The sequence below is a fragment of the Taudactylus pleione genome, unplaced genomic scaffold (assembly GCF_031769625.1).
Source record: "Taudactylus pleione unplaced genomic scaffold, aTauple2 ptg001661l, whole genome shotgun sequence".
NCBI lineage: Eukaryota > Metazoa > Chordata > Amphibia > Anura > Myobatrachidae > Taudactylus > Taudactylus pleione.
In genome coordinates, this window is record NW_028286058.1 from 2,625,952 (window position 1) to 2,646,102 (window position 20,151).

Below are 20,151 nucleotides of genomic sequence, written 5' to 3' on the forward strand. Positions count from 1 at the left end.
TCCACCATTTCGAGGAACCTGTTTCCAAAGGATTCTGTTACCTCGTCATTAATCGATATCAGTGCAAATACATAAACAGTTCCTAATTTCAGTGGAATTTAACACATGTTGCAACCATTAGACACATCATGTCCCAACCCCCCCCCCCCCAGTATTCCCTGTGCCTAAAGAGCATACACCTGGAATTGCGACCCTTTAGCGAGGACCAAAACGACGCCCGCCACCAACTTCCAAACACAGACTGCATCTGCTCGGAACTTCCCTGTCAGTAGCAATGCTCATTCATTCCGTCCCTAAGGAGCTTTTGTTTCCATAGGAACACAGTTAACCATCAAATCACTTTAGAAATGTAACTCAATCCAACGCAGGCTGCATATTATTCTGCCACAGAGTACGAATCGCTTTCACACTGGAATGCTGTTGCGTGCTAGAGAGAAACATCTAAACAATGCTTCTGTTGTTCCCTAACGCACCCTGGTGACCCTCCTCGCTTTGGAGGACTGCTCATCTGTCCACAGTGTGATGATGTTGGCAGGTGAAGGGTTAATCATGGATGGTACTGCTGCCACTTAACCAAGGGGTTTACCCTACCCAAGCAGTGTGAGCAAGGCACAGTAGCGTGCCTGGTCAGTGGTGGCCAGTAGTCTTGTGTGGATAGTGCAGCTTGGATGATACAGATCCATATACCAGCCACTTGCACACTCCCACCCAACACAGGGAAGATACAAGGAGAATGATATCAGCTGAGGTCTAAGTGGATGAGACTCTGTAGACCGATCTTAGCCACCGCCAAAAAATAAACATGGACCTCTCCTTCATGGCAGCCCAGGTAAGATATCTGTAATAAATTATATTTGTATTGTCTTCCACTGGCATTTCAATGTCACTTATTTTAAGTGTTTACCATTGGTGTTGTAAATGATACATCTTGCAAGACACTATGGAATGAAAACATATAGCAACCAAGTGTCTGTTTTTAAACAAACACAACAATTCCTTTAAATAATATATGTCACAATGGTGCTTAATGAAGTCATCTCTTAGAATTGTTACAAATCTTAATGAACCACTTGTGCATCATTGCGTGATTACAATCCCCTTAGTATCGGTGATAGTGTTATTTGTAGACACAGCCCAGTGACTTGCTGGCTTTACATTTTGGTTCCATGCTTTAGGTCTGAAACATCACATTGGAAAACAGAACTATTTACCAAAAGGTCAGATTAGAGGCCGCCCTCACCTCCATGTGTTGTGTTGGACAAGTTATAACTGGATAGAAACTTCAACAAGCTCGTTTTAAAATGACTACATTTAATGGCTATTTATGAATGCAGAAACATCAGTGTTCTGAAGGCTCTAGAGCAGCGGAAGGCTGAGTGTGGCTCTCTGACTGGTGTGGAACTATAAGTCTCATCATGCCTTGCTCTCCATACACCACATGCAATGTCACCCGTTCCTATTGTCTTCCATATTATATTGTACTAGAACATGGCATTTGGCTGAAGTGATTTATATTTCATGCATCTCATCTAGCAGCAAAAAAATGTGGGCAGTGTAATAAGCGAGACCTGATTTATTGAGTGGTTATTGATTAGTCATTTCAAACTTGTATTCTGCCATTCTGCATGAAGTCATTATCCTATTGTAGTCTACAAAAGTGCAAAAATATGCATGTGTAGTAAATATTGGTTACTGCGCTTGCTTGGCCATCTTACGAGTAAGAGGCGTACCCCCACATTCGTTTTGCAGAGGTCCCCCTGTGGAAGCACATTGGGGGACCATTAGGGTGATTGTGGGCCAAGATGGAAATATGAATGTTGGAAATAATAAAAATGCCCGATAGTTCATACCGGGGTCACCCAACGATGGTGCATGGTCACTGTAGTGGGCATGGTCCCAAAACTTGGGGGTGTAACTGCACCTGTGTGCCAGTCCTGCATCCTGGTACTTTATCCCTCCCTTCTCAGTGCTCCTGCTCTGAGGTCCTGTCTACTATCATTCCCTATGCTAATTTGATCTCTTAAAATACTGCACGTCCCAATGTAATTTTATGTCTTAAATATGTTGTGAGACTGGCATGAGGTCTTATTTATAATACCAGAGTAAGCGATGATAGCATATTAGGTGACACAACCTGTTAGGGTTAGTGTGGCTATCAATATGAAAATGATGCAGATGTGCTGGGAGCAGTAGTCCCCCAGGCAGAAAGTTAAACCAGGGTGTTATGCACTTTGGGCAAGGTGCATGTGGTGCAGGACATGTAACGCAGGTGTTGATGGCAGTTAGTCCACACGTGGTACAGCTCAGCCAAGTAGCATGTGACACGGAGATATCACAGGTGTAATGGCAGTATGCCAAATATACAATTAACAGCAGCCTAGAGCTTAAGGCGTTGCTGGGCGTTGTAGTGTGCCAGTCATGGTTGCAATAAATATATGCGCCACAAATGTGTGCATGCATCGCGCCAGCGGCAAGGATATAGCTGGGCATATCTGTACACTGGAGTGGCACTGGTGCCCTATATATTAGTGGTGATGATACAGTATATACGGTACTTGATGTTTGGTATTGCAGCTCTGTATGCTACGAGAATCCTGGTGTCGACCGTCCTCAGGGAGTAAAGATTCTCAGAGACACTGCGCATGTGCAGTAGCACATGACCGAGGTTGGGCCTGCCTGACTCCGGCAGGTCATAATGACCATATCAGGGTACTGGGAGGAGACAGGGCAGGAGCGCACTCCTTCCAACAAATTACTCATGTCATAGGTGGCATGTAGGCATCTATTGCAATTATAGGCCAATGCCCAGTTAAAGGCAGCTCCTCTGTGGTAGATTACTTCCACTTTTCCTTTTTAGAAGTTTTAGTTAATGATTAAAGTAACCAATCAGAATCTGTCTATCATTTTCTCTTATGCACTAGAGAAATGATAGCTAGAATCGGATTGGTTGCTTTAAAGAACACCCTCTTTTGCCGTTTAGAAACTTCAGTTAATCTTACCCAGGGATCTTTGCACCTTCCAGTAAAAAAGGGCATGGGCAAGGCTTCATAAAAATGGCATTTGGGCTGCAAGACTGAGCAAGGAGTTACGTTGCCTGTTGGATACCGTGGTACTCACAGGTAGCTATGGGTAATAGTCACTGAAAAACAGTGCCATTAAAAGCACTGGTAACAGTTTGACAAAAGCTGAAAGCAAACACATGGAATTAGGCAGTTAGTGTTGTTGCTCATAAATTAAAAGTATGGCAATGATATAACAGTAACGACTTAAAACCATTGAATCTATTTAAACCAAATAAAACATTAATTGTAACATAAATAATGAGTCTTTGGGGTTTAAAAATGGTTAATGGCACCCACTGTCATATCTCTATGTAGTCTTAAAGGGGCCTATGCATTCTGGCCCTGATTCAGACCCACTCGCGAGCAGCTGTCCGCTCGCAAGTGGGTCGATGGTCTGCACTGTGCATGCGCACGACGGAGGGAGCTCCGTCGTGCGCATGCGCGAGACGCGACGAGCGAAGGACTTTCCTTCGCTCGTAGTGTCTGATCAAAGGGGGCGTGCTGTCGATGTTGATTGACAGCACGCCCCCTTTGGTGGGCGTGCCGGGGGCGTGCCTGCCAGACGGAGGCGTTCCCAAGGGAACGCCTACCGTCAGAAGCCGGCCCCACTGACATCACTAGTGATGTCAGTGGGAGTGATTTTGGCTCTGATAGAGCCAAAATCACTCCTGGCCTTGCGGTTGAGAAACTCAACCGCAGGCTTCTGCTCGCAGTGGCGATGGTCGCGATGGTCAAGACCATCGCGACCATCATCCTGCATGCTCGTATATGCTGTGGGTGGTGACCCACAGCTATACGAGCGTCCAGGAGAACGCTCCATATTTATGGAGGTGGGCCCTGATTCAGAGCGAGCGCTCTGGTCAGAGCGTCCGGCTCTGAATCAGGGCCTATGTTCATTATTGGGAGCTGGGCAGCCCCCAATAATTAACATTCTGTCTTGTCGCGAGCACTGGAGCTATTCATCCTTGCTCCGGCGAGAATACAGCTGATCCGAAGATCAGCCGTCCCAGCGAACGTCATCACCTCTACTTTAGGATCCCTCTTCGCCATCCGGGACTCCTTCCTATGGGCTCAGCTACACCGGCCAACCAGGACAACCGTGTGAAGATGGCGGCAGCAGCAGCATCAACCATGAATCTGTGAAAATTATATAAACAAAAAGTAGATATTGTCTATAGACTGCTACTTAGTAACAATTTTAGGAATCGACTTGAAGGCTGTACTGGCTCCAGGGTACAGGGATGAACAATTATTTCTATTTACTCTATTGTACTTTTGTGTTCTTTTTTTACAATTATGTATGCATTAGTGGAGAGTGCATGGCATGTAATACAAACTATCTAAAAACAAACAAAATGTAAAATAGTTGTTTTAAGTTTCAGAATTGGTTTTGAGAGCAACTTTTTCAGGCTCCACTTGGACATCTAGTAACATTCTCAGGTCACAAATTATTTTCCTTTTAAATTGTAAAGTGACATCACCTTATTTTGAAACCTTGCATAAGCGACATCTACTCATAAGTGACAATGATAAATAGATATTTTATACTCACACGCGTCAGTTCTGCAATCTCAGCTTTTGCTGACTGGCCAGTTCTAGGATGAGGTCTCTTGATATAATCAGTACAGTTCTGTACATATACTAAGGATGTGTCTGCAGTGAGATGAGGTGATCGCTTTACCACAGGCGGCAGAAGCTTGGGAGCAGTAAGGGGAGACACTATTTGTAAGTTTATTTAGGAATCTTTAAAAAGATAACTTAAACGATAATGGCGAATGACAGACGATGACAGGGGTGGCTCAGTATGGCCAGCGTCAGGGTGTGGATGAGGTAGGAATAATGCTATATATAGGACTTCCATCATTTTAAACAGATATGGGGCACCCCATTTCAGAAAGTTTGCTTGGACCATAAAATACTCTCCGTGCCAAACTTAATATAACAGCTCATAGTTCGGAAAACAGTACTTCCGTAATCTTGGCAGCGAGTAAGAAGTTGGTGCAAGTAGATGTAAATTTTGGCCTCCAAACCATTGGATTTAAAACCCAACGCTTGAAAAATCGCACTTTTAAGCAATTTGTGACCCTTTTTAAAGTCCAAAAATCGATGAAAGATTGTAAACTAAAAAATATTTCTGTCCAATGGGATTTCTGAAGCGACATTCAGTTTGAGCAATCTGTCTGACCAAAACACAATAAAGAGTCACATAAAAAATAGGTAATTAATTGTCACTAATTAACACTTAATTAAAAGGCCCAAACAATTAATACATATATTTATGGGGCACAATTATTTAATTTATTTATTATTGAGGGCAAAAGAATAATAATTAAGAAATAACATTTTAACTATGTAGACTATATTATTATTATTAATAAACATGAGAATCCAATATTATTTATAAATGAAATAACAGGGCTAATTATGTTTTTATGTTAATTGGGGCCATTATTAATTCATTAATCATAAATTTTTGATGGAAACATGTGCATACCCTAATAGCAGATCTAATATGTATATATTATATATTGTTTATTATACTAAGTAATTTTTGTGTAATTTAGTAACAAAATTAGATTCAATTTTGAGCAATAATATATACGGCATCTAAGCACATAAAATAAAAAAAAATAAAAGCACAGTAACATCAACTGTACATACTGTAAGTGAATATTAAGTTAATAAGTTATTTTCTGCTGAGTGTTGGAAACTAGTAGAACTGAGAAGGCAAAATATGTATCTTACTTTTCCCTGGGTTGTCAGTCATACTCTGCTTTAGGGACCTTTGCAGTCCATTCGTGTTACCAGAGGATCCACTGGTGGTCGTCAGCTATTGCAGAATCTGACACATGAAATTATAACATACACAAATCACACTGATCTCTGTATGTTTCTGACAAACTCACAGCTCAGGAGGTGGTCTATTTGAAACATCAATTTAGCTGCGAGTTTGCTACAATTACGCCCGAGATTGTAATCTTGTTTATTAGTAAATTCCAGAGTTGTATCTGTTTCATGTAAAGTGCAGAGTTTGACCGATGGTGAGTTTGAGTTTGCAATCTCACCCGAGTTTTTCAGTAGAAAGAGAGAAAGCTCACTGGAGTTTGGCCCTCATTCAGAGCCGGTCGCTATTTGCGGTCGTTCGTTCTAAAAGAAGGGGTGGCTATTCAAATGAACCGTTCGCTGTTTGCGGTCTGTTCACGCCTCTAGGTCTGAACGAACGAACAAAACTTGCGTTCGTTTTTGGGAAACTACGCCCCCTGGTCGCTCGCATCCTACGTCATGTCCGCTATTTATTAGATTAATCGAGTACATCGACCAGGGTATGAGCTGCTCGCTATTCTTGTGGTTGTTTTTTGCTACCACAATTTTGCGAGCAGTTCTGGCTATAAAATAACCCAGTGACGTGGTCAATGACGCTGCTGTAGTAATTATGCACACCCATAAAACGCCCGTTTTGACCTTTAACCACGCCTGCGTTCTGATCTCCTCTCCCCGTTTTCAAGCACCTTCCCCTGTTACCACCCACATACGCCTCCTCCTGTCACTCAAATTATCAGGCATTCGCTATTTTGCGAGCACATGAATTTCGGACGCACTGAGTGGTTCGCGCATGCGTATAACGATCCGTACGCATGCGCAGTTGGGCAAACATCACTCGGAGCGAACGAGCAGCCACTTGCGTCCGGCTTTAAATCAGGCCCTTTGTCTTTAGTAAATTTACCAGTTGAAAAATTGCCTAAACTCACCCGAGATTGCAATCTCGACCAAACTCGAATCTTAGTAAATTTACCCCTTAGAATCTGTATGGTTACTATGGTAACACCGCCACTTTTAACTTCTAGAAGCTATGGCAGATATACCCTATAGAATTCTGGTGGTTGCTTCGGAGCTGCAGGTCTTGGAAATTTTATGGGCAATTTGAGGTCAAATGACCAAGAGCGCCATATGGCCAAAATACCAAAATACATTTATTTGTCACATACATTCCCAAATCACTGGCTGTCAGTTTTTCAGCCGTCAGGGCCATTACCCGTGCGCACTCCTCCCTACTGTATTCTAGTGGATGCGCCTTTACTGGCAATAATATACACAGTCACACGCCCAACCCTTCAGACCTGTGTCCGGGCAAGAGGTATCCTGAATTAGTCAGGGGTCTATTTACTAAGCAGTGTTAGGAGACAGAGTGGAAAATGATAAGGTGCCAGCCAGACAGCTCCTAACTGTCATCTCACAGGCTGTGTTTGAAAAATGACAGTTGGGAGCTGATTGGCTGGTACCTTATCACGTTCTTATCACTTTTCACTCTGTCTCCTAACACTTATTAGTAAATAGACCCCTCAGTCTTTTGTGCCTTTTTCAGTGTGCTTATGATTTTGATTAGTGATTAATGACCCAGATTGTTTCCCCATCTTCTTGTCCCCCTTTTTGAGGGACCAAGGGACTGATTCATTACGGATCGCTATTGCGATCGCAGCTTGGTAATGGCACGCAGACTCACTGCGAAAATATGCAAATTATTGTAATCACAATGCCACCACACCCACTTTACCTTACACACATCCGTAATACTTAGCAAATCTGCTAAAACCATCGGTAACAGCGAGTACCATCGCAGCCTCACGCACACTTGCATAAGCTCTGACCTTACTCAGGAATTGCTATCCTCATCACATGCAGTGAAAGACGCGTATGGCATTGCAGTGAGTAATTTATGCACGCCCCTGTAACGGCATTCAAAACGCACTGACACCTGCATTTCACCAACCACTCCCCCATCACCACCCCCAAAGTTCACTTTCTGTCAATCACTCGGCGATGGGTCTGGGTAGTCACTTCAATCGCAGTCCGATCTCAGACCGTCGAACAGGCGCATTGTGATGCATACGCATGCGTAGAACCCAACAATCAGCCGACTGCGTGCGTAATCACAGTTGCAATCGGTAATGAATCGGGCCCCAAATACCTTGTTTAGCTGGATGTGGGCATCACTGCCCCCCAATAAGAGATTACCATAGAGGGATTTTGTGGTCTCCAGCTTTGCTGGTATTATATAGCTGGGCATCACCTGTCAGTCTCCAAAGAGCCTGTTATATGGGGTGTGCCCACGCTACAGAGGTGAAATGTATGCAGCAAATTCACTTTAACAAAGACTAATGCAGGTTGACAAGTAAGAAAATGATGATATTATGGAGCATATCAATTATTTCTATTGTGTTGCTGGGCACTAAATTGAGTCCTAACATAGTTTTTGTATTGAAGGAGCACAGATGTTGCTGGTATCAAGCTTAGCATGAATATTTCATACGTAAACATCTACTGGGCTACCCTGATATGTAGCGATTGTATACAGTATTTAAAGGCAGCATCTGAAATATGAATAATGTCAATCTCGAGGCGCATTTACTAACCGCAAACTATATATACAGATTTTTTGGGATGTGCCAGATCAATTATATGTCGACATACCACATATTTATACATATTCATGTCCACTGCTTCGAGAAAGTTACTCTGAGCATACCAAACAATCGCAGCACTGAGTTTAGATGGAAACATTTATACTACTTTACATTTACATACTATATAAAAACATCATTAACTTCATTAAACTTAATGATCTAAAACTTTTAAACAGAGCATGGCGGGATTCTGCCCAGGATCTAAAACGTAATGCGCGGTATAGATTAAGGATCAAAAATGATTATGTGTAACCATTAACCAACTATAAAATGAGAACAAAATATGAATTAGTTGGTGGTGCTCCCAGACGTCAGTGTAAACTGTATACAGAGCAGAAAAAAAGAGACAGATGACTTCTTTGTGGGTCTCTCTTGTAAAATTTGATGATTAGTGTGTTTAATACTCAACTTTTATTAGCAGCAATCAAAATATCAATAAGGCGCTGGTCAAGACGGACAACACAAACGCAAACACATATACTACATACATAAAGCATGAACCCTAAATGCTCATTTACTAACATGTGGTCAGGGAACTGAAATACAGGAAATGTATCTAGTGGTCATACATTTAAGACCACTCACCAGAATTAAAAATACATATTAATTCTTATGGATCTGCCCAGGGAGAGGTATTGATGCTACATTTGTGAGGTTTTTGGTGACTTTGTTCACCCCAGCTCCATGAGTTACTGTATTATCTATGTACCATTGGAATCGGTATGTTATGTAATGCTGCTGGATGTTCCCAGCAGACGTAACACCGATGCTGGAAGCCCGAACAGTGGAGATCCCGACTGGGGCTGGTAAGTACCCTAACCCTCCCCTCTCCCCCCTCCTAACCCTAACCCTCCCTTAGTGGTGCCTAACCCTAATCTCCCCCTGTGGTGCCTAACCCTAAATCCCCTGGTGGTGCCTAACCCCCCCTTTCCCGCACCCGAAACCTAACCCTCCAAGGGCGGTGCCTAACTTTAACCTTCCTCCAGTGGTGCCTAACCCTAACCCACCCTTCCCCTAGCCTAACACTAACCCACCCCAGAGTGTGCCTAAAAGTAACCCTCCCCCCGCGGCTAACAGCTAACAGCCCCTGATTACCTTCGTTCGGGATGTTGAGCATCAGGATTTCGGCATCTGGCTGAAGATAGGCGTCGGGATTTAGACACCTATATTTAGTACCAGGTAGGACTTCCAGCGTCGGGATTCTGACACTCAGCAATCCGGGCGGCGATAAGTTAACTGCATCCTGTACGATGGTACTATGTACTATTGTACTGTATTATACTATGTACTATTGTACTGTATTATACTGTGTACTATTGTACAATACTCTGTTGTCTCTTTTCTACAAAGGCAGTGATAGGATCACACCTATAAATATCCTGTTACTTTAGATTATCCAACCAAGGAGACTAACCATAGGACACGTTCGTCTCTTAGGGGTCTATTTACTAAGCAGTGTTAGGAGAAGTGAAAAGTGAAGAGTGAAAAGTGATAAGGTGCCAGCCAATCAGCTCCAAACTCTCATTTTTCAAACACAGCCTGTGAGATGGCAGTTAGAAGCTGATTGGCTGGCACCTTATCACTTTTCACTCTTCACTTTTCACTTCTCCTAACACTGCTTAGTAAATAGACCCCTTAAACTGCAACTAATGTAGCTTCTTGCAGTTTAATCATCCCTCATTCCAGGAGATTTGATGCATGCTCCTATTAATTACAATCATAAGAGAATACATTTATTAGTCCTTTTGTCTAATGCATATTTTGTTTATTGTATAGATTGAAGTATGACTTTTAAGTGACTATGGGCCTAATTCAGAGGTGGATGCAATGTCCATGTCGGCTGTAACGGCCAATGTTATCAGACAGTGCATGTGTCAGAGATGCACTGTGCATGTATCCCGATGGTTACCGATAGGGGACGCAGAAGGAAGTTGGGCACAGAGAGAGACAATTGCAGTGGACCTTCCCGGTTGGTAACTGAGGGGTGGCTAGCTAGACGCGGTCGTGTCACGGCCAGCGACTGCTTAATTTTCGCAGTTGTACTCGCACAGACGGCCATGTTCCTACGGACATTCTAAGCAACCATAGGGCTTCTCTATTGTCCGATGGTACATCCAATGTGCAGCCAATGGTGCGACATTTTGTACAAAGTGACGGAATTCATTTACAGCCGGTGGGCGTCTCTGTACGAATCCCATCAGCTATGACATTAGCATAAAGGTAGAGTTCCGCTGTGTAAATTGATCCAGTTGCGACAGAATTACCATGAAGCAGGACCTATATTTTATTACTTTTAAACTTTTTTGGCCCGTACCAGGTAGGTCTTAATTGCTTGACCACCGACATCACTTTCTTGTAGGTTAGTTCCCTGACCACATGTTAGTAAATGGGCATTTGGGGCATACGCTTTATATAGGCAATATTTGTGTTCATGTTTGTGTTGGGCAGCCTGACCAGTAACTTGTTGATATATTGATTGTAAATAATAAAAGTTAAACTTAAATTAAAAAATCATTATCAAATTTTTTAATACACGAGAGACCCACAATGAAGTAATCTTTCTCTTTTCTCTTCTGCTTTATCTAAAACTTTACAGCTCGTCTACTAATTTCAGCTGCAATAATATCTTAAATTAGTCATGACAATGAGAGGCTGCTGGGACTGTATTTATTACCACTATTATACAGTTTGGGTACATTACATGGGAATTTCTGCAACAGAACTTTCCCACATGAAATGCACCTGGAGGGAGTAAAAGGTTTCACACTGCTGGAAGCAGAACTGGTTTAAGTCCCTGTGAGGCCATAGGCAATATACTGGTTTGGGCCTCCTCCTCCCTTTCTTTCTCAAAATAAAATAAAACATAAAACCATGTTACTAAGTATATTAGTATAGACAACTGCGTGCTAATCAGGAGCTGTAAAGAAATGAGGGGATACTCTACCTTGCACCTCATGTCTCACTGTATTAAGGGCCACGCCAAGATACTTTTATAGCCCTGGTATTACTACAGACATTGTATTATGCAAGGACCAGTGCCGTAATGTGGGTACTGCCGTCACTGACGCATATTGTAACTTTCTACTAGCAACGCTGGAGCAGGGCCAGAACCAGGAAGAGGAGCACAGCCCAATGCGTCCTTAGAACTCCCGGAGGCTCTGTAGCAGCTCTACTGGAGGGATGCAGTCAGGATACCGGCGGGCGGGATATCCTGACACTTACATCCCGACATGGGATTAAAGATAGGCATCGAAATTGCGACGCCCATCATTAGCCCCACTACGGAATCCCGACACCCGACATACCGAACGAAGGTATGCCGGGTGTCTCAGTGTCTAGCTGTGTGTGGGGGGGTTAGGTTTAGGGACCCCCGGGGGGACTTAGGTTTAGGCACCCCTCGGGAGGGTTAGGGTAGTGAGGGGTTAGGCACCCGCCAGTAGGGTTAGGTTTAGGGTGCACAAAGGGGGGGGGTTAGGTTTAGGGACCCCCGGGGGGACTTAGGTTTAGGCACCCCTCGGGAGGGTTATGGTAGGGAGGGGTTAGGCACCCGCCAGTAGGGTTAGGTTTAGGGTGCGCAAAGGGGGGGGTTAGGTTTAGGCCCTAATGGGGGGAGGTTAGGTTTAGGCACTCCTAAGGGAGGGTTAAGGTACTTAACTTGAGGTGTCGGGCTTTCGACCCACCAGGCTGCCGCTGTCGGCATTTGCTCCGCCAGCATTACATACCGATTCCCTACTGGATGCAGGGTGCTATTCCAAGCAGCTGCAAGCCAAATGCAAATGCCTTGGTATAGCAATGATGCTGCCCCAAGGGCCCTGCGTCCTGGGCTGTGGCATCTCTTGCACACCCTTAGTTATGGCCCTGGCAACTAGTATTGTTATTATGTGCAAATATACATTGTGTGCTGATGTATTTTACTGTTATTGTAGTGCCTAAATATAGCAGTGTAACCTGTAGCTCTAACAGGGAAGCTATGCACAGATGATCTGGTCAGGAAATAGGGGGTGGTTATACTGTGACTGTTCTGTGAGCAACACGGCATGCCAAAGTTATTTATGTATTTAGTGTTTTCCCATGTTGGGTTGTTGTTTAAATTGTGCGGGATGGGTGGTTACACTGTAATTGTTATTACGTTGCCATTAGTATTATGTGTCACACTGTAATTGTTATTACGTTGCCATTAGTATTATGTGTCACACTGTAATTGTTATTACGTTGCCATTAGTATTATGTGTCACACTGTAATTGTTATTACGTTGCCATTAGTATTATGTGTCACACTGTAATTGTTATTACGTTGCCATTAGTATTATGTGTCACACTGTAATTCTTATTACGTTGCCATTAGTATTATGTGTCACACTGTAATTGTCAGCCTTATACTGAATTGTCCTCTTGTTTTTTACCTCATTGTCATTTATCTTCAAGATCTCTGAAAATAAACTTGTGACTCTTCGTATTAAAGCCACCACTCATTATAAGACATACAATGACAGTCCTCCTCAGGCAGCACCTGCCAGTGGCCACCTTGTTGCCCGTGCAGCCCAATATAAATAACTGCTTATAGGCAACCGCATGATGTCACAAAACAGCACTAGCAGGGGCTTATTCTTCCACTTTGGTAAATAGCCCTTAGCAGACCTATAAGCAGGTTATACACACGATTTAGATTTATTGCCTTGTATCAGTTCTGAGAACCTACTCTTGACCCATTTTTCAATTCCCCAGGCAGCGTTCTCTGTAAAGTTTGCAATCTGGCCAGCCTGCAAGGATTTATAACAGTGTGGTGTTACATTCCTCTGTTTCTGCCGAGTCCATGGTCTACATATAATTATCTACTTTTGTTTTTTTTTACGTTCTAAAAACAGTAATGCAATATTGGACGTGTGGATGTGACTGGGTTTACTTGGATATTTTGCTTTGTGCGTTGCTCACTATTTATAAAGCTAGCTCCAAACAAAAGAGAAAAAACAGTGCTACTATACAGTACAGTGACATTATAAAGAGGGTGACAAGTAATGGTGTTTGTGCTCTTTAATACACTGCTGTGCAGGGATCATATCTGAAAGCTGAGGAGGGTGTTTTAAATTGGCGATACAAAGAGGGAGCGTGGTAATATGTTGGGTACAGCCGAACGCTTAAAAGTATTTTAGACATGGAACATATTTATATCTATGCTGTAGAAAAGATGGGGTCATGTACTAAGCCTTGAAGACAAGTAAAGTGAGGAGAAAAAAATATAGAACCAATCAGCTCCTAAGTGTCATTTTTCAAACACAGGGGTCTGTGTACTATGCATTGGGGCTCTATTCATCAGGTTAATTATTGGGTTCCGAACGGACCCCCATAATTAACATTTGAGCTCGCCACGAGCGCTCAAGCAATTCATCATTGCTCCGGCACGAAGAAAGCTGATCCGAGAGTCAGCTGTGTCCACAGAACTTTTTTCACTGCTCCTTTCGGGGCAGTGAAACTAGTACGCCTGCATGACCTACAGGTCACATATGTGCACAGAAGCCACGGCATTCGGTGAAAGGGGATGGACACGGGCGGAGGGATCCAAAAAGACCCTCTTCACAATCCGGGGCTTCTTCCCATAGGGAAGGAGCAACTTGTGTGAGCAAATGCCATCTTCAGATGGACGAATGCTCCCGCAGTCAAGCTCTGAAAATATAGTATTTCTGGAGCTTGATGAATTCCTGTCCCCATACTAGTGTATGGGGCAGCGGGCTATTTTGGGAGATAAAGGTAAGCAGGAGATATCTGTGATACTAGTGTATGAGGCCAGTGGGCCATTCCGGGAGAGAAAGGTAAGCAGGAGATATCTGTGATACTAGTGTATGGGGACAGAGGGCCATTCCACCAGAGGAAGGTAAGCAGGAGATATCTGTGATACTAGTGTATGGGGACAGCGAGACATTCCGGGAGAGAAAGGTAAGCAGGAGATATCTGTGATACTAGTGTATGGGGACAGCGGGCCATTCCGGGAGAGAAAGGTAAGTAGGAGATATCTGTAATACTAGTGTATGGGGACAGCGAGACATTCCGGGAGAGAAAGGTAAGCAGGAGATATCTGTGATACTAGTGTATGGGGACAGCGGGCCATTCCGGGAGAAAAAGGTAAGCAGGAGATATCTGTGATACTAGTGTATGGGGACAGCGGGCCATTCCGGGAGAGGAAGGTAAGCAGGAGATATCTGTGATACTAGTGTATGGGGACAGCGGGCCATTCCGGGAGAGAAAGGTAAGCAGGGGATATCTGTGATACTAGTGTATGGGGACAGCGGGCCATTCCGGGAGAGGAAGGTAAGCAGGAGATATCTGTGATACTAGTGTATGGGGACAGCGGGCCATTCCGGGAGAGGAAGGTAAGCAGGAAATATCTGTGATACTAGTGTATGGGGACAGCGGGACATTCCGGGAGAGAAAGGTAAGCGGGAGATATCTGTGATACTAGTGTATGAGGACAACGGGCCATTCCGGGAGAGAAAGGCAAGCAGGGGATATCTGTGATACTAGTGTATGGGGACAGCGGGCCATTCCGGGAGAGGAAGGTAAGCAGGAGATATCTGTGATACTAGTGTATGAGGACAGCGGGCCATACCGGGAGAGAAAGGTAAGCAGAGGATATCTGTGATACTAGTGTATGGGGACAGCGGGCCATTCCGGGAGAGGAAGGTAAGCAGGAGATATCTGTGATACTAGTGTATGAAGACAGCGGGCTATTCTGGGAGTTAAAGGTAAGCAGGAGATATATGTGATACTAGTGTATGGGGACAGTGGGCCATTCTGGGAGAGGAAGGTAAGCAGGAGATATCTGTGATACTAGTGTATGGGGACAGCGGGCCACTCTGGGAGAGAAAGGTAAGCAGGAGATATCAGTGATACTAGTGTATGGGGACAGCGGGCTATTCCGGGAAATAAAGGTAAGCAGGAGATATCTGTGATACTAGTGTATGGGGACAGCGGACCAGTTTGGGAGAGGAAGGTCAGCAGGAGATATCTGTGATACTAGTGTATGAGGACAGCGGGCCATTCCAGGAGAGAAAGGTAAGCGGGAGATATCTGTGATACTAGTGTATGAGGACAACGGGCCATTCCGGGAGAGAAAGGCAAGCAGGGGATATCTGTGATACTAGTGTATGGGGACAGCGGGCCATTCCGGGAGAGGAAGGTAAGCAGGAGATATCTGTGATACTAGTGTATGAGGACAGCGGGCCATACCGGGAGAGAAAGGTAAGCAGGGGATATCTGTGATACTAGTGTATGAGGACAGCGGGCTATTCTGGGAGTTAAAGGTAAGCAGGAGATATATGTGATACTAGTGTATGGGGACAGTGGGCCATTCTGGTAGAGGAAGGTAAGCAGGAGATATCTGTGATACTAGTGTATGGGGACAGTGGGCCATTCTGGGAGAGAAAGGTAAGCAGGAGATATCTGTGATACTAGTGTATGGGGACAGCGGGCTATTCTGGGAGATAAAGGTAAGCAGGAGATATGTGATACTAGTGTATTGGGACAGCGGGCCAGTCTGGGAGAGGAAGGTAAGCAGGAGATATATGTGATACTAGTGTATGGGGACAGTGGGCCATTCTGGTAGAGGAAGGTAAGCAGGAGATATCTGTGATACTAGTGTATGGGGACAGCGGGCCATTCCGGGAGAGAAAGGTAAGCAGGGGATATCTGTGATACTAGTGTATGGGGACAGCGGGCCATTCCGGGAGAGGAAGGTAAGCAGGAGATATCTGTGATACTAGTGTATGGGGACAGCGGGCCATTCCGGGAGAGAAAGGAAAGCAGGGGATATCTGTGATACTAGTGTATGGGGACAGCGGGCCATTCCGGGAGAGGAAGGTAAGCAGGAAATATCTGTGATACTAGTGTATGGGGACAGCGGGACATTCCGGGAGAGAAAGGTAAGCGGGAGATATCTGTGATACTAGTGTATGAGGACAACGGGCCATTCCGGGAGAGAAAGGCAAGCAGGGGATATCTGTGATACTAGTGTATGGGGACAGCGGGCCATTCCGGGAGAGGAAGGTAAGCAGGAGATATCTGTGATACTAGTGTATGAGGACAGCGGGCCATACCGGGAGAGAAAGGTAAGCAGAGGATATCTGTGATACTAGTGTATGGGGACAGCGGGCCATTCCGGGAGAGGAAGGTAAGCAGGAGATATCTGTGATACTAGTGTATGAAGACAGCGGGCTATTCTGGGAGTTAAAGGTAAGCAGGAGATATATGTGATACTAGTGTATGGGGACAGTGGGCCATTCTGGGAGAGGAAGGTAAGCAGGAGATATCTGTGATACTAGTGTATGGGGACAGCGGGCCACTCTGGGAGAGAAAGGTAAGCAGGAGATATCTGTGATACTAGTGTATGGGGACAGCGGGCTATTCCGGGAAATAAAGGTAAGCAGGAGATATCTGTGATACTAGTGTATGGGGACAGCGGACCAGTTTGGGAGAGGAAGGTCAGCAGGAGATATCTGTGATACTAGTGTATGAGGACAGCGGGCCATTCCAGGAGAGAAAGGTAAGCGGGAGATATCTGTGATACTAGTGTATGAGGACAACGGGCCATTCCGGGAGAGAAAGGCAAGCAGGGGATATCTGTGATACTAGTGTATGGGGACAGCGGGCCATTCCGGGAGAGGAAGGTAAGCAGGAGATATCTGTGATACTAGTGTATGAGGACAGCGGGCCATACCGGGAGAGAAAGGTAAGCAGGGGATATCTGTGATACTAGTGTATGGGAACAGCGGGCCATTCCGGGAGAGGAAGGTAAGCAGGAGATATCTGTGATACTAGTGTATGAAGACAGCGGGCTATTCTGGGAGTTAAAGGTAAGCAGGAGATATATGTGATACTAGTGTATGGGGACAGTGGGCCATTCTGGGAGAGGAAGGTAAGCAGGAGATATCTGTGATACTAGTGTATGGGGACAGCGGGCCATTCTGGGAGAGAAAGGTAAGCAGGAGATATCTGTGATACTAGTGTATGGGGACAGCGGGCTATTCCGGGAGATAAAGGTAAGCAGGAGATATATGTGATACTAGTGTATGGGGACAGTGGGCCATTCTGGGAGAGGAAGGTAAGCAGGAGATATCTGTGATACTAGTGTATGGGGACAGCGGGCCATTCTGGGAGAGAAAGGTAAGCAGGAGATATCTGTGATACTAGTGTATGGGGACAGCGGGCTATTCCGAGAGATAAAGGTAAGCAGGAGATATCTGTGATACTAGTGTATGGGGACAGCGGACCAGTTTGGGAGAGGAAGGTAAGCAGGAGATATCTGTGATACTAGTGTATGAGGACAGCAGGCCATTCCGGGAAAGGAAGGTAAGTAGGAGATATTTGTGATACTAGTGTATGAGGACAGCGGGCTCTTCTGGGAGATAAAGGTAAGCAGGAGATATCTGTGATACTAGTGTATGAGGACAGCGGGCTATTCTGGGAGTTAAAGGTAAGCAGGAGATATATGTGATACTAGTGTATGGGGACAGTGGGCCATTCTGGTAGAGGAAGGTAAGCAGGAGATATCTGTGATACTAGTGTATGGGGACAGTGGGCCATTCTGGGAGAGAAAGGTAAGCAGGAGATATCTGTGATACTAGTGTATGGGGACAGCGGGCTATTCTGGGAGATAAAGGTAAGCAGGAGATATGTGATACTAGTGTATTGGGACAGCGGGCCAGTCTGGGAGAGGAAGGTAAGCAGGAGATATCTGTGATACTAGTGTATGAGGACAGCGGGCCATTCCAGGAGAGAAAGGTAAGCAGGAGATATCTGTGATACTAGTGTATGGGGACAGTGGCCATTCCGGGAGAGTAAGGTAAGTAGGAGATATCTGTGATACTAGTGTATGGGGACAGCGGACCAGTTTGGGAGAGGAAGGTCAGCAGGAGATATCTGTGATACTAGTGTATGAGGACAGCGGGCCATTCCGGGAGAGGAAGGTAAGTAGGAGATATTTGTGATACTAGTGTATGAGGACAGCGGGCTATTCTGGGAGATAAAGGTAAGCAGGAGATATCTGTGATACTAGTGTATGAGGACAGCGGGCTATTCTGGGAGTTAAAGGTAAGCAGGAGATATATGTGATACTAGTGTATGGGGACAGTGGGCCATTCTGGTAGAGGAAGGTAAGCAGGAGATATCTGTGATACTAGTGTATGGGGACAGTGGGCCATTCTGGGAGAGAAAGGTAAGCAGGAGATATCTGTGATACTAGTGTATGGGGACAGCGGGCTATTCTGGGAGATAAAGGTAAGCAGGAGATATCTGTGATACTAGTGTATTGGGACAGCGGGCCAGTCTGGGAGAGGAAGGTAAGCAGGAGATATCTGTGATACTAGTGTATGAGGACAGCGGGCCATTCCAGGAGAGAAAGGTAAGCAGGAGATATCTGTGATACTAGTGTATGGGGACAGTGGCCATTCCGGGAGAGGAAGGTAAGTAGGAGATATCTGTGATACTAGTGTATGAGGACAGCGGGCTATTCTGGGAGATAAAGGTAAGCAGGAGATATCTGTGATACTAGTGTATGGGGACAGCAGGCCATTCCGGGAGAGGAAGGTAAGCAGGAGATATCTGTGATACTAGTGTATGGGGACAGCGGGCTATTCCGGGAGAGGAAGGTAAGCAGGAGATATCTGTGATACTAGTGTATGGGGACAGCGGGCCATTCCGGGAGAGGAAGGTAAGCAGGAGATATCTGTGATACTAGTGTACGAGGACAGCGGACTATTCCGCGAGAGGAAGATAAGCAGGAGATATCTGTGCTACTTGTGTATGAGGACAGTGGCCCATTCCGGGAGAGGAAGGTAAGCAGGAGATATCTGTGATACTAGTGTATGAGGACAGCGGACTATTCCGGGAGAGGAAGGTAAGCAGGAGATATCTGTGATACTAGTGTATGAGGACAGCGGGACATTCCGGGAGAGGAAGGTAAGCAGGAGATATCTGTGATACTAGAGTATGAGGACAGCGGCCATTCCGGGAGAGGAAGGTAAGCAGGAGATATCTGTGATACTAGTGTATGGGGACAGCGAGCCATTCCGGGAGAGAGAGGTAAGCAGGAGATATCTGTGATACAAGTGTATGGGGACAGCGGGCTATTTCTGGAGAGAAAGGTAAGTAGGAGATATCTGTGATACTAGTGTATGGGGACAGCGGACGATTCCAGGAGAGGAAGGTAAGCAGGAAATATCTGTGATACTAGTGTATGGGGACAGCGGACTATTCCAGGAGAGGAAGGTAAGCAGAAGATATCTGTGATACTAGTGTACGAGGACAGCGGACTATTCCGGGAGAGGAAGATAAGCAGGAGATATCTGTGATACTTGAGTATGAGGACAGCGGGCCATTCTGGGAGAGGAAGGTAAGCAGGAGATATCTGTGATACTAGTGTATGGGGACAGAGAGCCATTCCGGGAGAGAGAGGTAAGCAGGAGATATCTGTGATACAAGTGTATGGGGACAGCGGGCTATTTTTGGAGAGAAAGGTAAGTAGGAGATATCTGTGATACTAATGTATGGGGACAGCGGACCATTCCGGGAGAGGAAGGTAAGCAGGAGATATCTGTGATACTAGTGTATGGGGACAGCGGACTATTCCGGGAGAGGAA

The 20,151-nt window shown here is 45.0% G+C and overlaps 1 protein-coding gene across 1 annotated transcript in view; it reads left to right on the forward strand.

The window, feature by feature from the left end:
- The first annotated feature begins 415 nt into the window (after nucleotides 1–415).
- Nucleotides 416–20,151, forward strand: part of CUNH14orf132 (chromosome unknown C14orf132 homolog) — an 80,033-nt gene continuing 60,297 nt past the window's right edge. Inside the window, exon 1 of the mRNA XM_088464363.1 lies at nucleotides 416–829. Coding sequence (XP_088320489.1) covers nucleotides 803–829 — 27 coding nt within the window. The 5' untranslated portion in view covers nucleotides 416–802. The remainder of the gene's footprint in view (nucleotides 830–20,151) is intronic.